The 19,749-nt window shown below is 45.4% G+C and overlaps 1 protein-coding gene across 7 annotated transcripts in view; it reads left to right on the top strand.

The window, feature by feature from the left end:
• Positions 1 to 19,749, top strand: part of B3GAT1 (beta-1,3-glucuronyltransferase 1) — a 41,722-nt gene that overhangs the window by 7,235 nt on the left and 14,738 nt on the right. For 3 of the 7 annotated variants that reach the window (XM_063178436.1, XM_063178437.1, XM_063178439.1), the window contains exons 2-3: positions 17,633 to 17,761; positions 17,898 to 18,044. In XM_063178436.1, the coding sequence (XP_063034506.1) occupies positions 17,933 to 18,044 (112 nt within the window). In that variant the 5' untranslated portion in view covers positions 17,633 to 17,761; positions 17,898 to 17,932. The other 4 variants (XM_063178440.1, XM_063178441.1, XM_063178442.1 and 1 more) reach the window with 4 other exon arrangements.

The following is a 19,749-nucleotide window of genomic DNA, read 5'->3' on the forward strand; positions in this document are numbered from 1 at the left end:
AAAGAACAATAAGAAGAACTCGTGACTCTTTTATAGATAAGATACAATAAACAACCTTGAGACTGAGAAATGTAGAGCTCTGACTCTTTCTTCAAGTGCCAGGCTGGGAAAAGAGAATTTTGAACTTTTCTTGGGGTCACTCTGAGCAGTGAGAGACCCTGACATTTGGCAGGAGCTGAGGGACCCTGAGGGACATGGGGCAGTGGTGAGGGCAAGGCTGGCAGGGCTGCTCCTCCTGTCCCTCACAGAATAACCAGAAATCCCCCAAAAATGAGAGATCCAAGCCCTCTCCTGTGCCTGAGCTCAGGCTGGGAAGGGAGCAGCCAGCAGAAGGGATTTTGTCAGGCTGGGTGCAGTACCTGGAGACTGGTTTGGCTCATGAATAACTTGATATTTCTCCTGAATAATGGATGCACGTGATGGCTGCTGAGGCAGGGCTGGGAGGGGGCTGGGAGCCTGAGGGAAGGAGGGAGGGAGGGATGGGGCTGAGCTGGGCTGAGCTGGGGGCTGGAAAAGGGGCAGAGGGGATGTTTGGGTGTGAATGGGTGTGACTGAGGCAGAGAGGGGGCTTGGCTGGTGTTTTTGTGTCCTCTACAGTCTGAACAAGTATATAAGTGCATATTTACATAAAAATATATTCTATAGTCTATATATATAGTATATATGTATATATATTATATTCTATAATTACATTATATATGCATTACATTATATTACATTATGTATACATTCAATATAAAAAATCTATATTTTTATATATAGATTATGTTAAAAATGTAAATAGAGAGTATATAATATTGTCTATTATATACATTGTATATGTACACTTAATACATATATATACATACATATGTACATATAATACATATATAATATGTATTATATATGACAATGTATCAATAATATACATCAATAATTATATATTAATAATATTATATTAATAATACATTCATAGTATGTGTTATTATATGTATTATATAGGTAGTACATTATATATGTATGATATATTATATTATATTATATTATATTATATTATATTATATTATATTATATTATATTATATTATATTATATTATATTATATTATATTATATTATATTATATTATATTATATTATATTATATTATATTATATTATATTATATTACATAACATTATATTATATTATATTACATAACATTATATTGCATTGCATTGCATTACATTATATTATTACATTATATATGTATTATATATTATTAGTGCAATACAGCACTGCCCAGCTTCGTCTCTGGGGCTGGGGAAGGTGAATATTTGTAATTTGCAGAATTTTAACAATTCGAATTTATTATTTAAATTTTTATTTTAAAAATATTTGCAAGTATTTGCCATTTCTCTGCCTCCAGAGGGGCTTCCCTGGCTGTGTCCATGGCAGGAGAGCAGTGTTTAAATCACAGGGCCTGTGAATAAATCCCAGCACAGTTTATGCTGTGGGTCAGGACATTCCTGACCTGGGCGGGTTTGGGACAGTGCAGAGAGAGCTGTGGGGGTTCTGGGGGGTTCTGGCTGTGCTCAGAGCAGCAGCATGCTGAGAGGCAGCCTCTCTCTTCCTGGAGAGACAGCTCTCACCTGACTTTCTAGTGGCACGCTCTGCTTCTAATTTGGGAGAGAGGGAAGGAGAATCTGGCACAAGGCTGCCACCTCCGAGAGGCTGCCAGGCACTTTGTGGCCCTGCCTGCCCGCTCCCTGCAGCCTGGCATGCAGGAATATTCCCTCCCTCCTGCCATGCCCTGTGACCGTGTTCACAGGGGTTCCAGCACGAGGAAAGAGACGAGGATCTGACTCCACGTTTCAGAAGGCTTGATTTATTATTTTATGATATATACGACATTAAAACTATACTAAAAGAATAGAAGAAAAGGTTCTCATCAGAAGGCTGGCTAAGAATAGAATGGAAAGAATGATAAAAAAGGTTTGTGGCTCAGACTCTCTGTCCGAGACAGCTGACTGTGATTGGCCATTAATTAGAAACAACCACATGAGACCAATCCCAGATGCACCTGTTGCATTCCACAGCAGCAGATAACCATTGTTTGCATTTTGTTCCTGAGGCCTCCCAGCTTCTCAGGAGGAAAAATCCTAAGGAAAGGATTTTTCATGAAAAGATGTCTGCGACAATGCCTGGCTCCCAAGGAGGATGCAGAGCTCAGGAGAGGCTGCTCTGGGTGCTGTGGGCTGCTGGGGACAGCCCAGGGTTTATTCAGATGGGCTCTGATCCACTCGGATGGACAGCAGCTGGTTAAGGAGATTGGAGCCACACAAGTCACTGCTGATGAATAATTCTGCCTGTGTCTTTCCTATAATAGTGTCACATTCAGCAGGCATGACTCGGACATATTCATCTTCCCAGAGCGTGCAGCTCCTGGAGTGACCTCCTGTGAGGCTTTGGAAGTGTTGTCTTCTGTTTGTCACATCAAGGAGCATCACTCCTGACATGATTTTTAGCAGAGACAAAAAAATTACTGCTGAAATGGGGAGTATTGGAAAAATGGGTTGGAAGCTGTGGGGAAAAGGACAACTCTGAGAGCTCAGCTCACTCCTGGGTGGCCCAGTTTGAAGCCTCATCTCCCTTGGAGTCAGTTATTCTAAGTTATTAGTTCCTTTAACTCTGAAATTCTCCCAAGTGCCAGCAGCCAGAGCTCAGAGAGGAGCACAGGGAAGGGGCCTGGCAGGCGCAGCTGTGAATAAACCCACTGTGAGATGAATCCCCAGCAGCAAGGGGGACCTGCCTGGATCCTGCAGGTGGAGATTGTGTCTCTGCCCCCAGCCTGGCCTCAGGGAAGAGGAAAAATGGCAATAAAAGGTGCCTGTCTATAAATAAAGCCCAATTTCTGCCCTTTGTGGAGGCTGTGGCATTGAGAGGATGCAGGAATTGCTGTCAGGTGCTGGGCTCAGGGAAATGCTGCACACCATAAATCTGTTTTGGGGATTTTGGGGGTTTTGGACTGGCAGGACACGTGTGGGAGGGAAGCAGGGGGACCTGAACTCTGTCCTTTGGCTTTGGGAGATGTGGCAGCTGGGATTGGTGGCAATCCCCTGAAACTGTCACCCCACATGTGCACCTCCTTCCTTCCACCCATTTGCCTTCTGAAAATGCTGCCAGCACTGTTTCTGTCCTGTTTGTCTCATTCCAGAAGGCTCTAAAGGCAAGAGGCTCAGAGTTAATAAATAACTCACCTGAGAGCCTGGGTTGTCCCAGGGCAGAGCAGGGTGGGATCTGGGTTATCCCTGTACTGGGTTATCCCAGTGCTGGGAGCCCTGCAGCGCTGGGAGCCAGGCTGGGCACACAGCCTGTGGGGTGGGGAACAATCCCAAAGTGGGATGGGATCAGCCTGTGGAGTGGGGAACAACCCACATTTGGGATAGGATCAGTCTGTGGAGTGGGGAACAATCCCAAAGTGGGATGGGATCAGCCTGTGGAGTGGGATAGAATCCACATTTGGGATGGGATCAGTCTGTGGAGTGGGGAACAATCCCAAAGTGGGATGGGATCAGCCTGTGGAGTGGGATAGAATCCACATTTGGGATGGGATCAGCCTGTGGAGTGGGATAGAATCCACATTTGGGATGGGATCAGCCTGTGGAGTGGGATAGAATCCACATTTGGGATGGGATCAGCCTGTGGAGTGGGGAACAATCCCAAAGTGGGATGGGATCAGCCTGTGGAGTGGGGTAAAATCCACATTTGGGATGGGATCCCCACGTGCCCCCTCTGCTGCTCCTGCTGTGGGACACTTTCACCTTGTAAATCTTGGGGTGCTTCCCAAAGCTGAGCTGCACTGGGGGGATGTGGGAAAAGGGGGTCAGGGAGTGCAGGGAACCCTGTTCCAGAGGCAGGATGGGAATCCACGGCTTCACTCTGTGCTGAGAACCAGCACACTCAGAGAGGCTGAGACAGAAAATTCTCTTTTTTGTCATCGTGACAACAATTGGGAGGACCAGGAGTGCCCAGATGTCCTCTCTGATGTGCCACATCCCCATTTCCATAGCCTGCATTTCCCTGGAAGTTCCAATCCCTGGAGCTGCAGTGGCCCCATGCAGCTCTGCCACCCCCTTCTCTGTCTCAACCATCATTTCTGCTCTGGCTCATCATCAACTGAGTCAATGAGTTTAGTAACTGATGTTTTTAAAGATTAGTCATCTATAGGAATGACATTTGAAAGACTGACAGCTCCAATCAAATCACAAGGGCTGCTCTTGTGCTTGAAGTTGTTTAATTAAAATAAAATAAAAAAAAAAGGTAAAATCAACCTGACTAATTACGTGTGGTACAGCTGAGGGAAGCACAGACGTGGTCCTGGGAAGGGAGGAGCTGCCAGGGAGGTGGGGTGTGGGTTGGGCAGCCCTGAAGGGAGAGAGCTGGAGCTCTGTGGATGTTCCCTCAGCCCTGCTCCCTCCTTGGGCAGGGCCTGCTCTCTGCCAGGCAGGGCGGGTGACAGTGGTAATAATAATAATAATGACAACGCTGTGATTTGCCTGGTTGATTTGAGATGTGCCATAATTACTGCGTGATTACAATATTCTCAGAGCAGGGCTTACAAACCCCCCCCCCAGCTCCTCAGAGCTCCCCAAGGGCTCATCTGGCACCTCACCTTGCAAGCAAAGCCTGCAGGGGAGTCTGGGTGTTACTGGGATATTTTATGAAAAATCCCTTTGCCAGGATTGCTTCTCCTGGCAAGATGAGAAGCTTCAGCTTCTCCATGTCCTGCTCCTCTGGAATGTGATTTAGAGAATTATTTACTTAGCATGTGAATTGTTTTTAATTAATGGCCAATCACAGCCAGCTGTGTCAGACTCTGGTCAGTCATGGGTTTTTATTATTCATTCTTGTTTAGCCTTCTGAGGTCTCCTTTCTCTTTCTTTAGTATAGTTTTAGCGTATCATTTTCATGTGATATGATATGATATCACTCTCTACAACTTCCTGAAGGGTGGCTGTAGTGAGCTGGGGGTCGGCCTCTTTCTCCGGGCGACAACGGATAGAACAAGAGGACACAGTCTCAAGTTGCGTCAAGGTAGATGTAAGTTAGAAGTAAGAAGAAAATACTTCACAGAAAGAGTGGTCAGAAACTGGAATCATTTACCCAGTGAGGTGGTGGAGGCATCATCCCTTGAAGAATTTAAAAAAAGACTGGATGTGGCACTTGCTGCCATGATCTAGTTGAACAGTTAGAACATCGGCTGGACTAGATGATCTTATAGGTCTCTTCCAGTCTTGAAATTCTGTGATTCTGTGATTCTGTGATTCTGTGATAATATAATATGAAATACAATACAATGCAATACAATACAATATAATATCATATCATGTCATGTCATAATAAATCAGCCTTCTGAGAACTTAGAGTCAGATTCTCATCTCTCACCTCATCCAGAGGACCCCACAACACCCCAACATCTGGATGTCTCTGAGACAGCTCAGGCTGTGCCAGGTGAGGGCTGTGTGCCCTCAGCCAGCTGTAGATCAGAGTTTTCTGCTGCTGAGACTCTCTGGGGGAGTATTTGGTGGCAGGATGGTGCTTGGCCAAGCAGGACAGGCTTTTCCAAGGGCTGAGGATGCTCCTGGGAAGGGCAGGGGTTGGGGAGTGATGCTGGCACTTGGGGATGCTTTTCTCACTGTGACAACCTCGTGCTCACTGAGGTATGAAGTGTGCAATGCTCAGCTTCATCCTGTCTCCAGCTTCTGCTTTGATGCCTTTTGGGGCTTCCTAAAACAGAGGCCAGGCAAAATTAAAGGAATAAAAAGCAGTTCTATTTATTGAAGGGCCTTCAGGTACATTTAGAGCAGACAAAACCCATCCAAAAATGGACAATGGGTCACAGGTTTCACACTTTTATGAGTTTGGTCCATTTGCATTTTGGGGGTGAATCTGCCAATTCCAGCTTCAGCTGATGAAGCCATTGACCCCAAGTTTGCTGCCCCCAACTCCCTTTTGTTCCCATCTCTGGGCCCTGAGGCAGTGAGGTGTCCTTGAGTGCCAGGCCTGGAGAGGAATTGTTGTGTCTGCCCCGAATGGGGAAGCAGCAGCTCCCACTGTGTGTGGGGTTTGGAGTTCTACACTGAAGAACTGCAGGGTTACAAATAGATGGAAAATATAGAAGCTAAAATCCCAAGGCACCAGTTTGGCTCCTCCATTTCTCATTCAGAAGATCTGGATGGGCTTGGACCTTGAGTGATTCTAAATTGAGGAGAAATGACATTTTCCAGGCCATAGGATTGGGCTCTGCCAGCATTGGTGCCTCTGCCATGGCTGTGCTCAGCCCCTGAGCTCCCTGAGCTCCCTGGCCAGAATTGGGCAGCTATTTCCATCTCACCTCCAGAGCAGGCTGAGGTGAGCTGAGCCAAAATAACTCAGCCACAGGGAAGGCAGAGTCAGCACAAGGCTGGGGCTGGAAGCCAGACAAGGCTGAACACTCATCCTGTGCCTTTCCCTCTGAGAGCCAAATCCCATTTCCTCAGGCAGGGCTGGAGCAGCTCTGGGTTTATTGGATTGGCACAGGGGGGTTGTGCTGGTGGGAGAGAAGGAATCACTCCCTGCCAAACACCTCTGACATGGAATGGGCCAGGGTATCCTGGGGATGCCTTGAGAAGGCTGAGCTAGGACAGAGGGTGGGCAGAGTTAAAGAATAAAGCAGGGATTTATTTTTAATGGATTCACTTTGGGCAGCACAAGAGCCCAGCCAGGGCTGCACCCAAGACGAACCAAAATGGTCACAAAATGAACCCAAGATGAACCAAAATGGTCCCAAAATGAACCCAAGATGAACCAAAATGGTCCCAAAATGAATCCAAGATGCACCAAAATGGTCCCAAAATGAACCCAAGATGAACCAAAATGGCCCCAAAATGCACGAGCGCTCCCGGGGTCTCTCCCTGGGATCAGTTCTGCTCCATTTGCACCTTGCAGTTCATTGTCCCATCCCAGCTTTAGCCCAGGCAGTCCCACCCTGCTTGTTTTTCTCTCTCCAGCCCACGGGGTTTGTGCTCCTGGGCTGAGATTTGGATCATTTGTCCTTGGTGCCCAGCTGGAGCAGGAATTGTTTTGTCTCCCTGCTCTGTGCACAGAGCTCAGCATCCCCTGATGTGAACCCAGACCCACACACTAAAGCAGCACAGAATGTGAGAAATAGAAAATCCAAAACCTGAGGCATCACTGACATGTCAAAGGATCCCAAACAGGCAGAAGTTCATATTCCCTGGGGAAAGAGCTGGTGAGCAAAAGGTGATAAGAGCACCCTGTGTGCTCCTATGAGCAGGCCCAGCAAGCTCAGAATTTGGGCAGGGAGCAAAAATCCACACAGGAGACCATTTAAAAATCTCCTTCCAAGCTGGGTGTGAGGTTTGTGGCTGCACTAATGCACTGCAGGACTGCAAGCACCAATTGATTGTGCTGCAAGCTGCTGAATTATAGTTAGGCATCTGCTTAATCATGCCAAATTCCCCTCCCCTCACTTCCCTTTCCACGCTATGGCATCAGAGAATCAATGTTAATTCCTCAGTCCCATTACTGACTCCTCTTTGGGCACCCACACTGAGCAGGGATCAGGATTTGAGCCTCATCCCTTTAAAAGAGCCATCTCACAGGGACGGGAGCTGGGAATTTTCTCTCTAAGCTGATGGAGTGGCTGATTTCTTGTCCAGCTGCTGAGCTGGGAGCTCTGAGTGCCACGCTGAGCTCTGCTGGAGTTTCCTGAAAGGCCATGGGAGTGAAAATCCACTGGGAATATTCCTGTAGGTGCCTTTTTGGGATACCTAAAACCAGAGGCCAGGCAAAATTAAGAGAATAAAAAGCAGTTCTGTTTATTGAATGGCCTTCAGGTACATTTAGGGCAGACAAAACCCACCCAAAAATGGACAATGGGTTATGGGTTTCACACTTTTATAAGTTTGGTCCATTTGCATTTTGGGGGTGAATCTGCCAATTCCAGCTTCAGCTGATGAAGCCATTGACCCCAAGTTTGCTGCCCCCAACTCCCTTTTGTTTCCATCTCTGGGCCCTGAGGCAGTGAGGTGTCCTTGATTGCCAGGCCTGGAGGGGAATTGTTGTGTCTGCCCAGAATGGGGAAGCAGCAGCTCCCACTGTGTGTGGGGTTTGGAGTTCTGCACTAAAGAACTGCAGGGTTACAAATAGATGGAAAATATAATAATATATTATTGCAGAATAGAATAGAATAGAATAGAATAGAATAGAATAGAATTATTATTGTTGCTATGTTGTTGTTGTTATTATTATTTTATTTTTATTATTATTATTATTATTATTATTATTATTATTATTATTATTATTATTATTGTTGTTGTTGTTGTTGTTGTTGTTGTGATTAAAAATATAAAAGCAAAAATCCTAAGGTATCAGTGTGACTGGCACTGCTCTGCCATGAATCTGCTCCTGCAGTGCTGGGATGAGCTCTGCTGTTGTTGGGACAGGAGTGGACAAGGACTCTGGCTCGGGGAGCAGCAGTGACACTGGGAACCTTGGCAGCTCTGCAGTGGATAGGTAGTTTTGAATAAATCAGGAATTTAAACATGAGTTTACCCAGATGTCACAATGGGACATTAAATGAATGACACACACCAGCTGAGATGTCCAAGGTAAAAACAGAGCAGTTTATTTCTGAACTGCAATATTCATAAACTTTCAAAAGTGACCATGGATTGGAGGATGAAATTGTCACCTCTCCAACCACACTGGTCAAACCAACAGCCCATCAATTCTCCAAAAAGAAATGCAAAACGATCATTATTTACATGAAAAGTGCGTGAGAAACTCCATTACAAAAATGTAAACATCAGAAGGCTTGGAAGAACTTTAGAAGAACAGGGTGACACCCAGAGAGTGTTCAGCTGAAATTCCCAGTGTGGCTGCTCTGGGGGCTTCTGACCATCACAGCTGCTCCTTGCAGCTCTTGCAACTTTTTTTTTTTTTTTTTTGCAGCTCTTGCAGCTCCTTGCAGTTCCTGCAGCTCCTGCAGCTCTGCTCCTCTGCCCCAGCCCTGAGCTGCACCTGTGGGGAGGAGCAGGGAGGTGATGCCAGCTGGGAATTCACAGCACTGGAATTCCAGAGTGCCTCATTCTGCCCCCAGGCAAGGAACTCTCCTGTCTGCCTGTCTGGAGCATCTCCCAGCCTGGACATTGCTCAAAGTCCAGCAGCTCCTGCACAGCAGTTTCTGCTTCACCTCTGTCTTCAGAGACTGGGGTAGCAGCTGCTGCTGTTTCTAAAAGTGATGGAGAATTTGGATGTCTTCATGGTTTTTTTTGAAAAAACCCACCTTTAAGATATTTGATGTTAGCTATTGAAAAGAGAATAATCATGTTTTTAGGAACTAAATCCTTTTTTAAGTTCCTTTTTTAGAGAACTCAGTGGTGGCTTTCTGCAGTGGGAGAGGGAACTTGCTCACAGCTCTGCGAGCTTCTTTCTCCCCTTTTATTTCATACATTAGAATCAGGTTATTAATAACTCCTTTTTAAATAGAGCAGGATTTATTTTCTTCCAGGGGTTGGGAAGAGCTCTTTAATTAAAAGTGAGTGCTGATGGCTGTGGGGCTGCTGAGCTGCTGCCAGGTGATACCAAAGGTGTGTCCCACCCAGGAGAGCAGTCTCACCTCCAGGTCTGCAGTTGAGAATTTTGGGATTTGGGACATAAATTGAGCCTTGGTGGCTTGCTGGGCACAGCTCTTCCTGTTTGAGGGTTGGATTTGTGAATTTGCTAGCGTGTCCCACCAGCCCAGAGCTACCCACAGAATCCTGAACCAATAATTCACAGAGGATATAAAAGTTTCGTTTGGTTTGTTAGGGTTCCTTGGGTACAGGGGGAAAGGAAAGGAAAGGAAAGGAAAGGAAAGGAAAGGAAAGGAAAGGAAAGGAAAGGAAAGGAAAGGAAAGGAAAGGAAAGGAAAGGAAAGGAAAGGAAAGGAAAGGAAAGGAAAGGAAAGGAAAGGAAAGGAGAAAGGAAAGGAGAAAGGAAAGGAGAAAGGAAAGGAGAAAGGAAAGGCTCATTTCACATTTGGCTCAATGATTCAGCCTTGCACATCCTGGAAAAATGCAGTTTGCTGGCCTGCAGGTTGGAAAGATGAGCTTTTTCCTCTGGAAAAGTGCGGTTTGGTCATTGTGACCTGCCACCTGCTCCCATGAGGTGTCACGTGGCAGCTCCTGCCTCCAAACCCCTCGGACAAAGCATATGCAAAGCCTATTATGGAGCTGTGGAATTGAGCCTGATCTCGTGGAAATTGGGTCATCCTTTGTTAGTGTCACTTTTTCAGATCCATGGGAGTCAGCAGTGCACACACACTCGGTGCAATGCAGAGCACAGAGGTGGAAATGGAGAGCCTGGGACTGTGTCTGATGTGGGCTGGGCTGAGCAGAGGGGACAACTCGAGGTGTGCTGTGTCACCAGTGAGGAGAACTGGATGGGAAACCCTTAAATGAGAGAATTGCTGGAGCATTTCCACCAGCGACCTTAACAAAAATCCACCAACTTTTCCCAAAGCAAAGCAACTCCCAGCTGCCTTTCTATTTTGGGAGTGGGCTGTAAGTCAAACAGCTTTTTATCTCGGGAGAGATTATTCTTAAAAACCATGTGAGAAGTGCAGCCCTTCATCAGGGAGGACTGGGGGCAGCAGAGGCCTCCTCATCCCACACCTGAGTCAAGGCACAGCTTTCCTGGTGTTGCCAATGCTGGAAGGGCAGAGCATTCTCTGTCTGACAGATGAGGAATGCCGTGGTTGACTCACAATTAAAAGGAAAATATTGTGAATATGTTAGGAGCAGTTTCATAGGTTTACAGTTATATATAACTAGACTATATATATAATAACTATTATATACTATAATTATAGTCGTTATATATAATAGTTATAATAAATATAGTTATATATAATAATATATAAAAATATATCTTTATATATCTATAAAATATTTATTTATTATGTTATATTTATAATATATATTTCATTATATTTATTATATATAAATATATACTATATATAATAAATATATATAATATGGATAATAGTTATATATAACTATTATATATTATATATAATTATATGTAACCATTATACATATATCATATATTATCTATAGTTATATATAACTATTATATATATTATATGTAATTATTATAACTATATATTATAACTATTATGTATAACTATTATATTTAAGTATATTATAACTATATATATTATAACTATTCTATATAAAAACTATATAGGTCATATTTATAACTATAACTAGCTATATTTATATCGGTTTATAGTTATGTTTTACCCCCCTTGTGGTGTTATTATGGGATGCCCTGGGTTTGGGACATTTGGGAAGGTGGGATTGTTACCATGGCAATTCCTGGCCTCCAATCAAGATTTAAGGCAGTGATCTCCACCCCTGGACAACAAAGGAGTGGATGGACAGAACTTTGGGAGAGCTAAAGGGTTAAAAAGCAAAATCTCCATTGTGTGGGTGAGCACATGGTGAGGAAAATCCTCTGCTCCCAGCACTGTAATATTTTCTCTATTCAGTCTGCTGTTGGATTTTTGATAAGGTTTGAATAAACCTTTCCAATTTTTGGAAGTGAGCAGCATTTCTCACATCTGGAAGCAGAAAAGGTCCCTAAATGTGGTGCCATTCCCTGGTGGGGCTGTGCCAGCACCCAGGACCCACAGCAGCCTCACCACTGCTGGTGCCAAGGGTGTGTGACACATTTTTTTGCTCCTGCTTTGCTTGGCACAAGAAGGCTGCAAAGCTCAGGTTCAGCCCTTTCCAAAATCATTTAATAAAAAGATTCCTGCTTTTTCCAGCCTTGGAAAAGATCCCTTTGCAGCAGCAAGGACAGAAGTGCAGTGCGTGTAATAAAGGAGAAATCTGGACAGCACTTGGGCACTGTGGTGATGGCTGCAATGTGAGAGCCTGTCCAGGAAAACAAACACACTTAGGACAATAAATCCAATATTTTTAGACTTTCCCAGGCGGTGCACCTTGCTGTTGGAAGCAGTGGAGCCTTGGGACTGTGTCACAGCATAAGAGCAGTGCCACCACACTCCTGTCCTGATTCTACCACGGAGGGGGGATTAATCTGGAGAAGAAAGTTTCTGATGCTTGTTAAAATTTGGCTGAAGCTCTGAAACTCAAGGGGTTTTATGTTTTCCAAACTGGTGGGTGGTTCATTCTAATTCTGGATATGCAGTTTATTCACATACACAACTAATCCTTTTTTGAATCCTGTTAAGTTCTTGTTCTTCTCAGTATCCTGTGGCAATAAGTTCCAGCAGCTAATTGTGCTTCTGTTGAGCTCCCTTGATCCACTTTACTCATGCTTGTTTAAAATTTAAGTGTTGTTCTGAGGAGCTTGGTTAATTTATTTTATTTTTTTTTTCCTGGGAGATAATCTGTGTTCTTGATCCCATTTGTGGGGCAGGCTGGAAGGGAAGGGTGGGTTGGGTTTTGCCTCAGCTGTTGCAAGGCCAGGGGAATTTTGTGCCTCAGTTTCTGCGGCAGTTTGGAAAACACAAGAAATGGCTCTGTAGGCAAGGCAAGGGGTTTGTATGGGAAGCTGGAGAAAATACTGAGTGAAAAAACAGCCCCCATAGGCTGAGCTTCCTTACCAGGCTTCTCCAGCACCTCTGGGTTTCTGAAATCTAAAAAAAAAATAAATAAACCAACCTAAAAAAACCTAACCAAATAAAAAAACATAAAAAGAAGAATTCATTATTTCTGTATTCTGGCCATAGGAATTATTTCAATTTTTAAAAGAAGGAAACAAATGCTGGGTGAAGAAATGATGCAAACCCTCACCTTCCGTTGCATCATTGGCTCCAAAATTTGGATTGTCAGGGATGAATCCAGGTCTCCTCTAGCTGGAATGATTCTCTTGGACACCTGAAACATTTCTGGTCATTCTCCTTCCCTTTGCTGACTTGCAGTCTGAGCTTTGTGCTGCACAGATCAGCTCAGGGATGGCCATTCCCCCTCAGAGCTGACCTGAAAATCCTCTGTCCTTTTGTCCCCTGGATTGGGAGAATCTGAGCTTGAAAACACCACTCCTGATTAAACCCTCCAAGAAGCAGCAATTCTGTGAGCTCATTACTCAGTTCTGGCTATGTTCTGCTTAATAACTAAACACTAATTAGCTGCACAGTTTTGCTACTATACTTATAATAGCACCCATTAAAGTTATGGGGTTTTTAGGCAGTAATGGCTTACAGAGTAATTAACGAGCAAGAGGCTTTTATTGCTACCTTTATTTTTAGCCTGTGCTTTACAAGCCTGTTCTGCCAAATACCAAAAATCTTAAACAGAGGCTTGGAATGCCCATCCCCTGCCAGGCAGTGTGATAGAGAGCAGGGATGAGTGTGGAGCACCTGGAGCTCCAGAATCCTGAAATTCCAGACTGGTTTGGGTCGAAAGGAACTTAAATCTCATCCAGTCCCACCCCTGCCATGGGCAGGGACACTCCCACTGTCCCAGGTTGGTCCCAACCCCATCCAGCCTTGTCCTGACCCAGCCTTGTGCCCAGGGTGTGCTGTGCTGTGACCACCCTGTGCCTCAGTTTCCCCCTCTGGGAAGGGGGCAGGACATCCCTGGGGTTGATTTCTGTGTCAGGCACTTGTCTGTGAATTCAGAAGGGTTTCTGGGGTCACAGGGCTCATGGGTTGAGGTGGGCAGAGCAGAGGGGCCAACTCTGTCTTGTGCCACTCCAGCATCATTTCCCAGCAGGGATCAGACCCAGCTGCTGTTTCAAAAGTGGAAGGAACCCTGATTTTAGATTTTGGGAGGGAAAAGCTTTTGGTGAGAATCTCCTGAAGTGTGAGTGTTTATTTTCTTTGCAAAGCTTTTGTTGCAGGTTTTGGCAGCATCTGTTTGTTATTTCCTGGCTTGTTTGAAGCACAACAAAACAATGTTTGCTACGTTTGTTTGGGGATTTTTTTGGGGTGTATTTTTTTTTTTTTTTTTTTTCACATCTAGACAATGTTTTTACTCCAGTAAGATGTATAGGTACAAATTCAAATCAAGCCTTTCTTTAGTTTAACATTTTCTAAATCACTTCTCTTCAGTGTGGGCAAACCAAGGATTAATGACACTGGGGCTGAGCAGCCCCAGAGGAGGAATGAAGGTAAAACTGCCTATAAAGGTTGCAGATCAAATCACTCGTTCCTATGGCAAGTGTCAGAGCTGATGCCAATTAACTTGATTTAAAAAAAGAACCTTCAGTGTTTAATAATCCAGCATGTTACTAACACGTGGCTCCAGGATTTATTAAAGCTTTTTTATTAGATCAGTGCCCTTTCCACGTTGTCATTCCTCGACACCATTGCCCTCTGCCGGAGGATGGGGATCTCTTTCATCTTGTGGCACCCAATTCTTCCCAAAACCGTGCAAAACTCCTTTGTTTTAGGAGTATTTAACCCCTAAAATCACTTGCATTTGAGCCAGTGATTTGTGGCTTGCACATCACTTTTCAAAAGTGGAAAAAAAACCAAAAGGCAGGATACTTTCTGTAGTGGAAAATAGAGTTTGATTGTTTTAATTGATGTTTAAATTTGTTCCTTCTCTTTCATTTCCCTGGGGAAGAGGAGACAGGGGAAGTTTAAAAGTGACAATCTGAATTAAGCAGGTTTTGTTTCAAACAGGTTCAGTGAGAAAAGGAGAGTGCTGTTGTGATGGGGAAGGGGTGGAGTGAATGCCCTGAACAGGAACATCATTTTTCCCAGACCAATTTTTGTCTTGTACCACAAACAGTCACAAAAATCCTCGCCTGGCTTTGGCAACAAGGGAATTTTAGGATTCAGGACAAGCCCTCTGTCCTGGGCTGTGATCACCAGCAGTGTAAAATCACAGGCTGCCATGTAATTCCCGGCTGGTGTTGTTCACAGGAGAAAATGGATTTCACCTTTGGCACATGCTGAGAGAGGGGAGCATGGCTTTGTGACACTGAGAGCTGGTGTCACCTCTCTCATGGGCTCAGTGGATTTTTTAGCTGTTATTTCTTCCCACCCCATCTCCAGCAGCAGAATCCTTTCCTGGGTGCATTTCTGGGGAAGGCACTTCCCTGTGTAAGGTGTTCAGCCTTTCCAGCTGCCCCTTAGGCCCTGCAGGGGTGCTCAAGGGACCTGTTCCAGCTTCATCAGGGGATTCCAAGGGTGCTCTTGTCCTCTGTTCAGGCACAGTCAGCAGTGCAGGCACAGCAGGGATGATGCTCTTTCCTCAGGGCACTGTGCTCTGGCAGATCGAGGCCAGCAGGAATTCTCTGGCTCCAAGAGCTGGACAGGGATGCAGCAGAAAGCTGATGCTTGCTGGAATAATTCCTCCTCTTCCTCCCTGGTTTATTTTGTCTGAATGAGACTGCTTTCACCAATTCTGAAAACAAATGAGAGAGCTCTGACTGGGGAACTGGCTGTTTGCTAGAGTTGGCTGGGAATTTTCCTACGAGTTTGGGTTTTGTATGCATGGAAAAGAAATTATTCACTGAAACTTCAGTTGAGGGACATTTACATGACAGTTTTAAGGACAAAGCCCTGTTTTCCCTGGTAAATTAATACCTTTGTGGTTGAAGTGCTAATTTGGAAGAACCAGGTTCTGTCCAGCCACTTGAATATTGCAAGGTTCATTTAGAAGAAAAACCTGGCAATTCTTGGAGCTGCTTCATTCCAAGTGGGCACAGTACTGGGGGCTGGCTGTACAGCCCAGTGGCCAAGGAAAACTCAGATCAATCCAATTTGGGCTAATCAGGGCTCTGAACCTGGATTTCTCCATGTCTTCCCCCAAGAAAAAAAAACAACTCTGGGAAAATATTTGCACAAGCAGCGTGGCACCTGTCACAGACACATTTTATGAAAAATCTTTTCTTTAGGATTTTTCCTCCTGAGAAGCTGGGAGGCCTCAGGGACAAAATGCAAACAATGGTTATCTGCTGCTGTGGAATGCAACAGGTGCATCTGTGATTGGTCTCCTGTGGATGTTTCTAATTAATGGCCAATCACAGTCAGCTGGCTTGGACTCTCTGTCCCAGACAGAAGCTTTTGTTATTCATTCTTTTCTCTTCCTAGCTAGCCTTCTGATGAAATCCTTTCTTCTATTCTTTTAGTACAGTTTTAATGTAATATATATCAAAATAATAAATGAAGCCTTCTGAAACATGGAGTCAGATCCTCGTCTGTCCCCCAATCTGAAAACCCCTGTGGACACGGTCACAGCACCAGACTCAAGTGGAATTAAGGAGGGGATGTGATAACTCCCAGATCACAGAGCAGAGCTTTTCCCAGAGCATCCTGCTCCCTCTGCAGCATCCCTGGGCTCTGCCTGCCTGCACTGCAGCCCTTTTAGCAGCCTCTAATGCGTGGCCCCACCTGGGAGCAGCAGCACTAAACTGCTACCCGTGTTTGCAAACTGCCCTGGTGCGTGGCAGCCCTGCTAAGTGCTGTGCTTGGGGCTGAAATACAGCCTGCTTAAATCTTGTATGTGCTTGTCTTGCATCAAACTAAGCCGTTGTGGCACTTTAATAGACTCCAGGCACAGCACCTCGGAGAGGGAGCCAACCTGAGCTCTGCTGGAAGCCTCAGCTGAGAGTGGAGCTGCCTGCAGGATGGGAGTGTTGATGGGAATGATGCTTTTGTCCTTTACCTAAAACAGGCAAAATTAAGGGAATAAAAAGTGGTTATATTTATTGAAGGGTCTTCAGGTACAAAACAGAGGCCAGACAAAATTAAGAGAATAAAAAGCAACTCTATTTATTGAAGGGTTTCAGGTACATTTAGAGCAGACAAAACTCGCCCTAAAATGGACAATGGGTCATGGTTTTCACACTTTTATAAGTTTGGTCCATTTGGTTAAAAAGGGGTTATATTTATTGAAGGACCTTCCAGGCTGAGGAGCCAGGAAGAAGTTAGTTTCTTCTCCTAATGAGGCAATGAATTCTTTTTCTCTGAAAGATTTAGGTGTCCTGTCACTGCTATCTGGTGCAAGTGCCTCATTCCTTTCTTTAAAAAATATCCCACATACATAATTCCTATTTTACCTACAAAAGTTACCTTTTAAGTACAAAACTGCTAAAATGTTAGTACAGCACTACTAATCAATACAACAAAATACACATAGTAAATATCTGCATGGAGCAGATGACAATATGAGACAACAGAAACAGAGTTATTTTAACTACAAAAGTAGAACTTTATTTTTAACTACTTTAACTACAAAAGTTTTTAACTATTTTAACTACAAAAGTTACCTTTTAACTACAAAACTATTAAAATGTGAATACAGCACTACTAATCAATACAACAAAATACACATAGTAAATATCTGCATAGAGCCATGCAACATGCATTTTTCACAATGCCTGGTAAATATCTGCACAGAGCCATGCAACATGCATTTTTCACAATGCCTGGTAAATATCTGCACAGAGCCATGCAACATGCATTTTTCACAATGCCTGGTAAGTATCTGCACAGAGCCATGCAACATGCATTTTTCACAATGCCTGGTAAATATCTGCACAGAGCCATGTAACATGCATTTTTCACAATGCCTGGGAAATATCTGCATAGAGCCATGCAACATGCATTTTTCACAGTGCCCACTGGCCTTTGCTGTGTGTTGCAGGTTTCCTCCCACCTGAGTCCCTGAGGTTCCTGCTGGCAGCTCCAGCAGTGCCCTGCAGAGGTTCCCTCCTGCTCCTGGCTCCGAGGCCCCTCCAAACCTGCTTCTGCAATGGGTGGGTTGTAAGCACTGGTAAGACCCACGAGCCGTGTCACCTTGCTGCTCTCTGCCTCTCTCGCGTTCTTCTCTCTGTCCTTGCTCCTTCCTGCCCATTTATTTCTGTTCTCCATGTGCTCTGCTGTTCTGTCTCTGGGGTTTTCACTGTCAGGTAATGAGGAGCTGTGGGCCCAGTCAGTCTTGGAGATGCCGAAGAGACGAGACATCCTGGCTATCGTGCTGATAGTTCTGCCCTGGACACTGCTAATCACCGTGTGGCACCAGAGCACCATTGCTCCTCTGCTTGCAGTGCACAAGGGTGAGAGAAACCAAACCAGCCCATGCCGAGCCCGTGCATCCCCCCTTCGTCCTCATCTCCTCTCTCATTTCATTCCTCCATGGCAGCCATGCTCATCTCAGCTCCCAGACCATGCCCATGCAGGAGCCTCCCCACCTCTGCTCTAGGGATTCTTCAGAGGCATCAAACTCCCCACCTCTGCTCTAGGAGTTCTTCGGAGGCATCAAACTCCCCATCTCAGCTCCCAGGGGTTCTTCAGAGGCATCAAACTCTGTGCTCGCTGCACTTGGAGAGCTCTTTATGGCCTCAGCCCAGAGTGCTGCTTCTCTTTGTTCCCTGAGAGGATTCCCTCCCTCCCTGCTGGCCTCTGCAGAGCTCTGCACACAAAGTTATTCCAGCGGGAAAGCTGCAAAAGAGACAGCGGAGGAAACAAAGCTGCCACTCGAGGCAGCTGCTCCGGGAGACCTGAGGCTGAGAGCACTTTAAGGAAAGCAGAAAAGCAGTGCTCTTGCACTTGAAGGAGAAGGCGAGAGCCAGATCTCACCTGCCTGGGGGAGCTGAAGTGCTCTGAGAAGTTGACTCCACACTCCTGTCGCACACTGCAGTAAACACAGCCCTGGCCCGAATCAGGGGCTGCAGGAAGTGCTGGGGGAACCCTTCTGGCCAGAAGCATCCCAGCTTGGTCCTGTTCTTGGCACAGCAGCAATATCTAAGGGCTGTGTGGGCTCTTGGGGGCTGGAAGAAGCCACGCTGCCTTCTGCCACCTTCCTTCTTGGCTCTGCCCTTCTGTTGTGGGCAGGCTGGTCTGGGGGAAGAAGACCAGCTCATTTTCAGGACCCTTTCATCCTCTCTGAGGGATTCTCTCCCCTTTCAGTGCTTGTCTCCATCCTCCATAGCTGCTTATCCCTTTGCTGGACACTCTGATGAGCAGTTTGAGCTGCAGGAAGTTCAGTCTGTCCTGAGCAGTTTTCCCTTTCTCCTGACAGCCACCTCTGAGGCTTTGGGCAGGGAAAAATGCCTCTGATCCTTCTGGAAGGTGGACAGTGTTTCAGAGGGTGAGGAATCTCCTGGGCTCTAAAAAAGGACTTTAAAAATGACTAAAACCACGCTACCTGTCTGTACAGCAGTTTGATCGGTGCCCTAAAAGCTGTTTTCTGTGAATGGCCTCTGCAGTTACAGCACGGAGACTGCTCCAATGGCTCGGTCAAGAACTCACCAATGACCTTGATGAGACACTTCTCTGCTTCTCAGAGCCCCCAGTAAAGAGTGAGTGGTGGTAGAGACCAATCTGAAATCTCTCAAGAGGAATCATTTTGCTCTTGTGAAGCATTTCTGAGATGCTCTGCTCACAGGTGCTGAGAGAGATGTGCACCTGGAGATGCCCACACAGCAGCACTTCCCCGTGCCAGGGCTCACAGCTGAGGATCTGACCTGCAGGGCTTTGCAAACTGTCTCGGGCACCATCCTGGCTAATTACATTTGTGTCTGTGTCCAATGCATTTCGCAGATTTATTTCTGAATTGATTCCAGCTCTCAGAGAGCTCTGCTGTGATGCTGAGGTGCTTTGCAGCAGATAGGGCCTGACAGCAACATGTACCCTGTTCCTTCCCCAAATATCCACCCCCCTCTGTCAATACCATGGAGTAAAAAGCTTTCATTTGGTTCAGGCATCAAAGCTTTGCTGCTGGAAGAATAACATGCTATGAAAAAGCCATGGGTAATCCCC

Source organism: Melospiza melodia, chromosome 29 (assembly GCF_035770615.1).
Source record: "Melospiza melodia melodia isolate bMelMel2 chromosome 29, bMelMel2.pri, whole genome shotgun sequence".
NCBI classification, from domain to species: Eukaryota; Metazoa; Chordata; class Aves; order Passeriformes; family Passerellidae; genus Melospiza; species Melospiza melodia.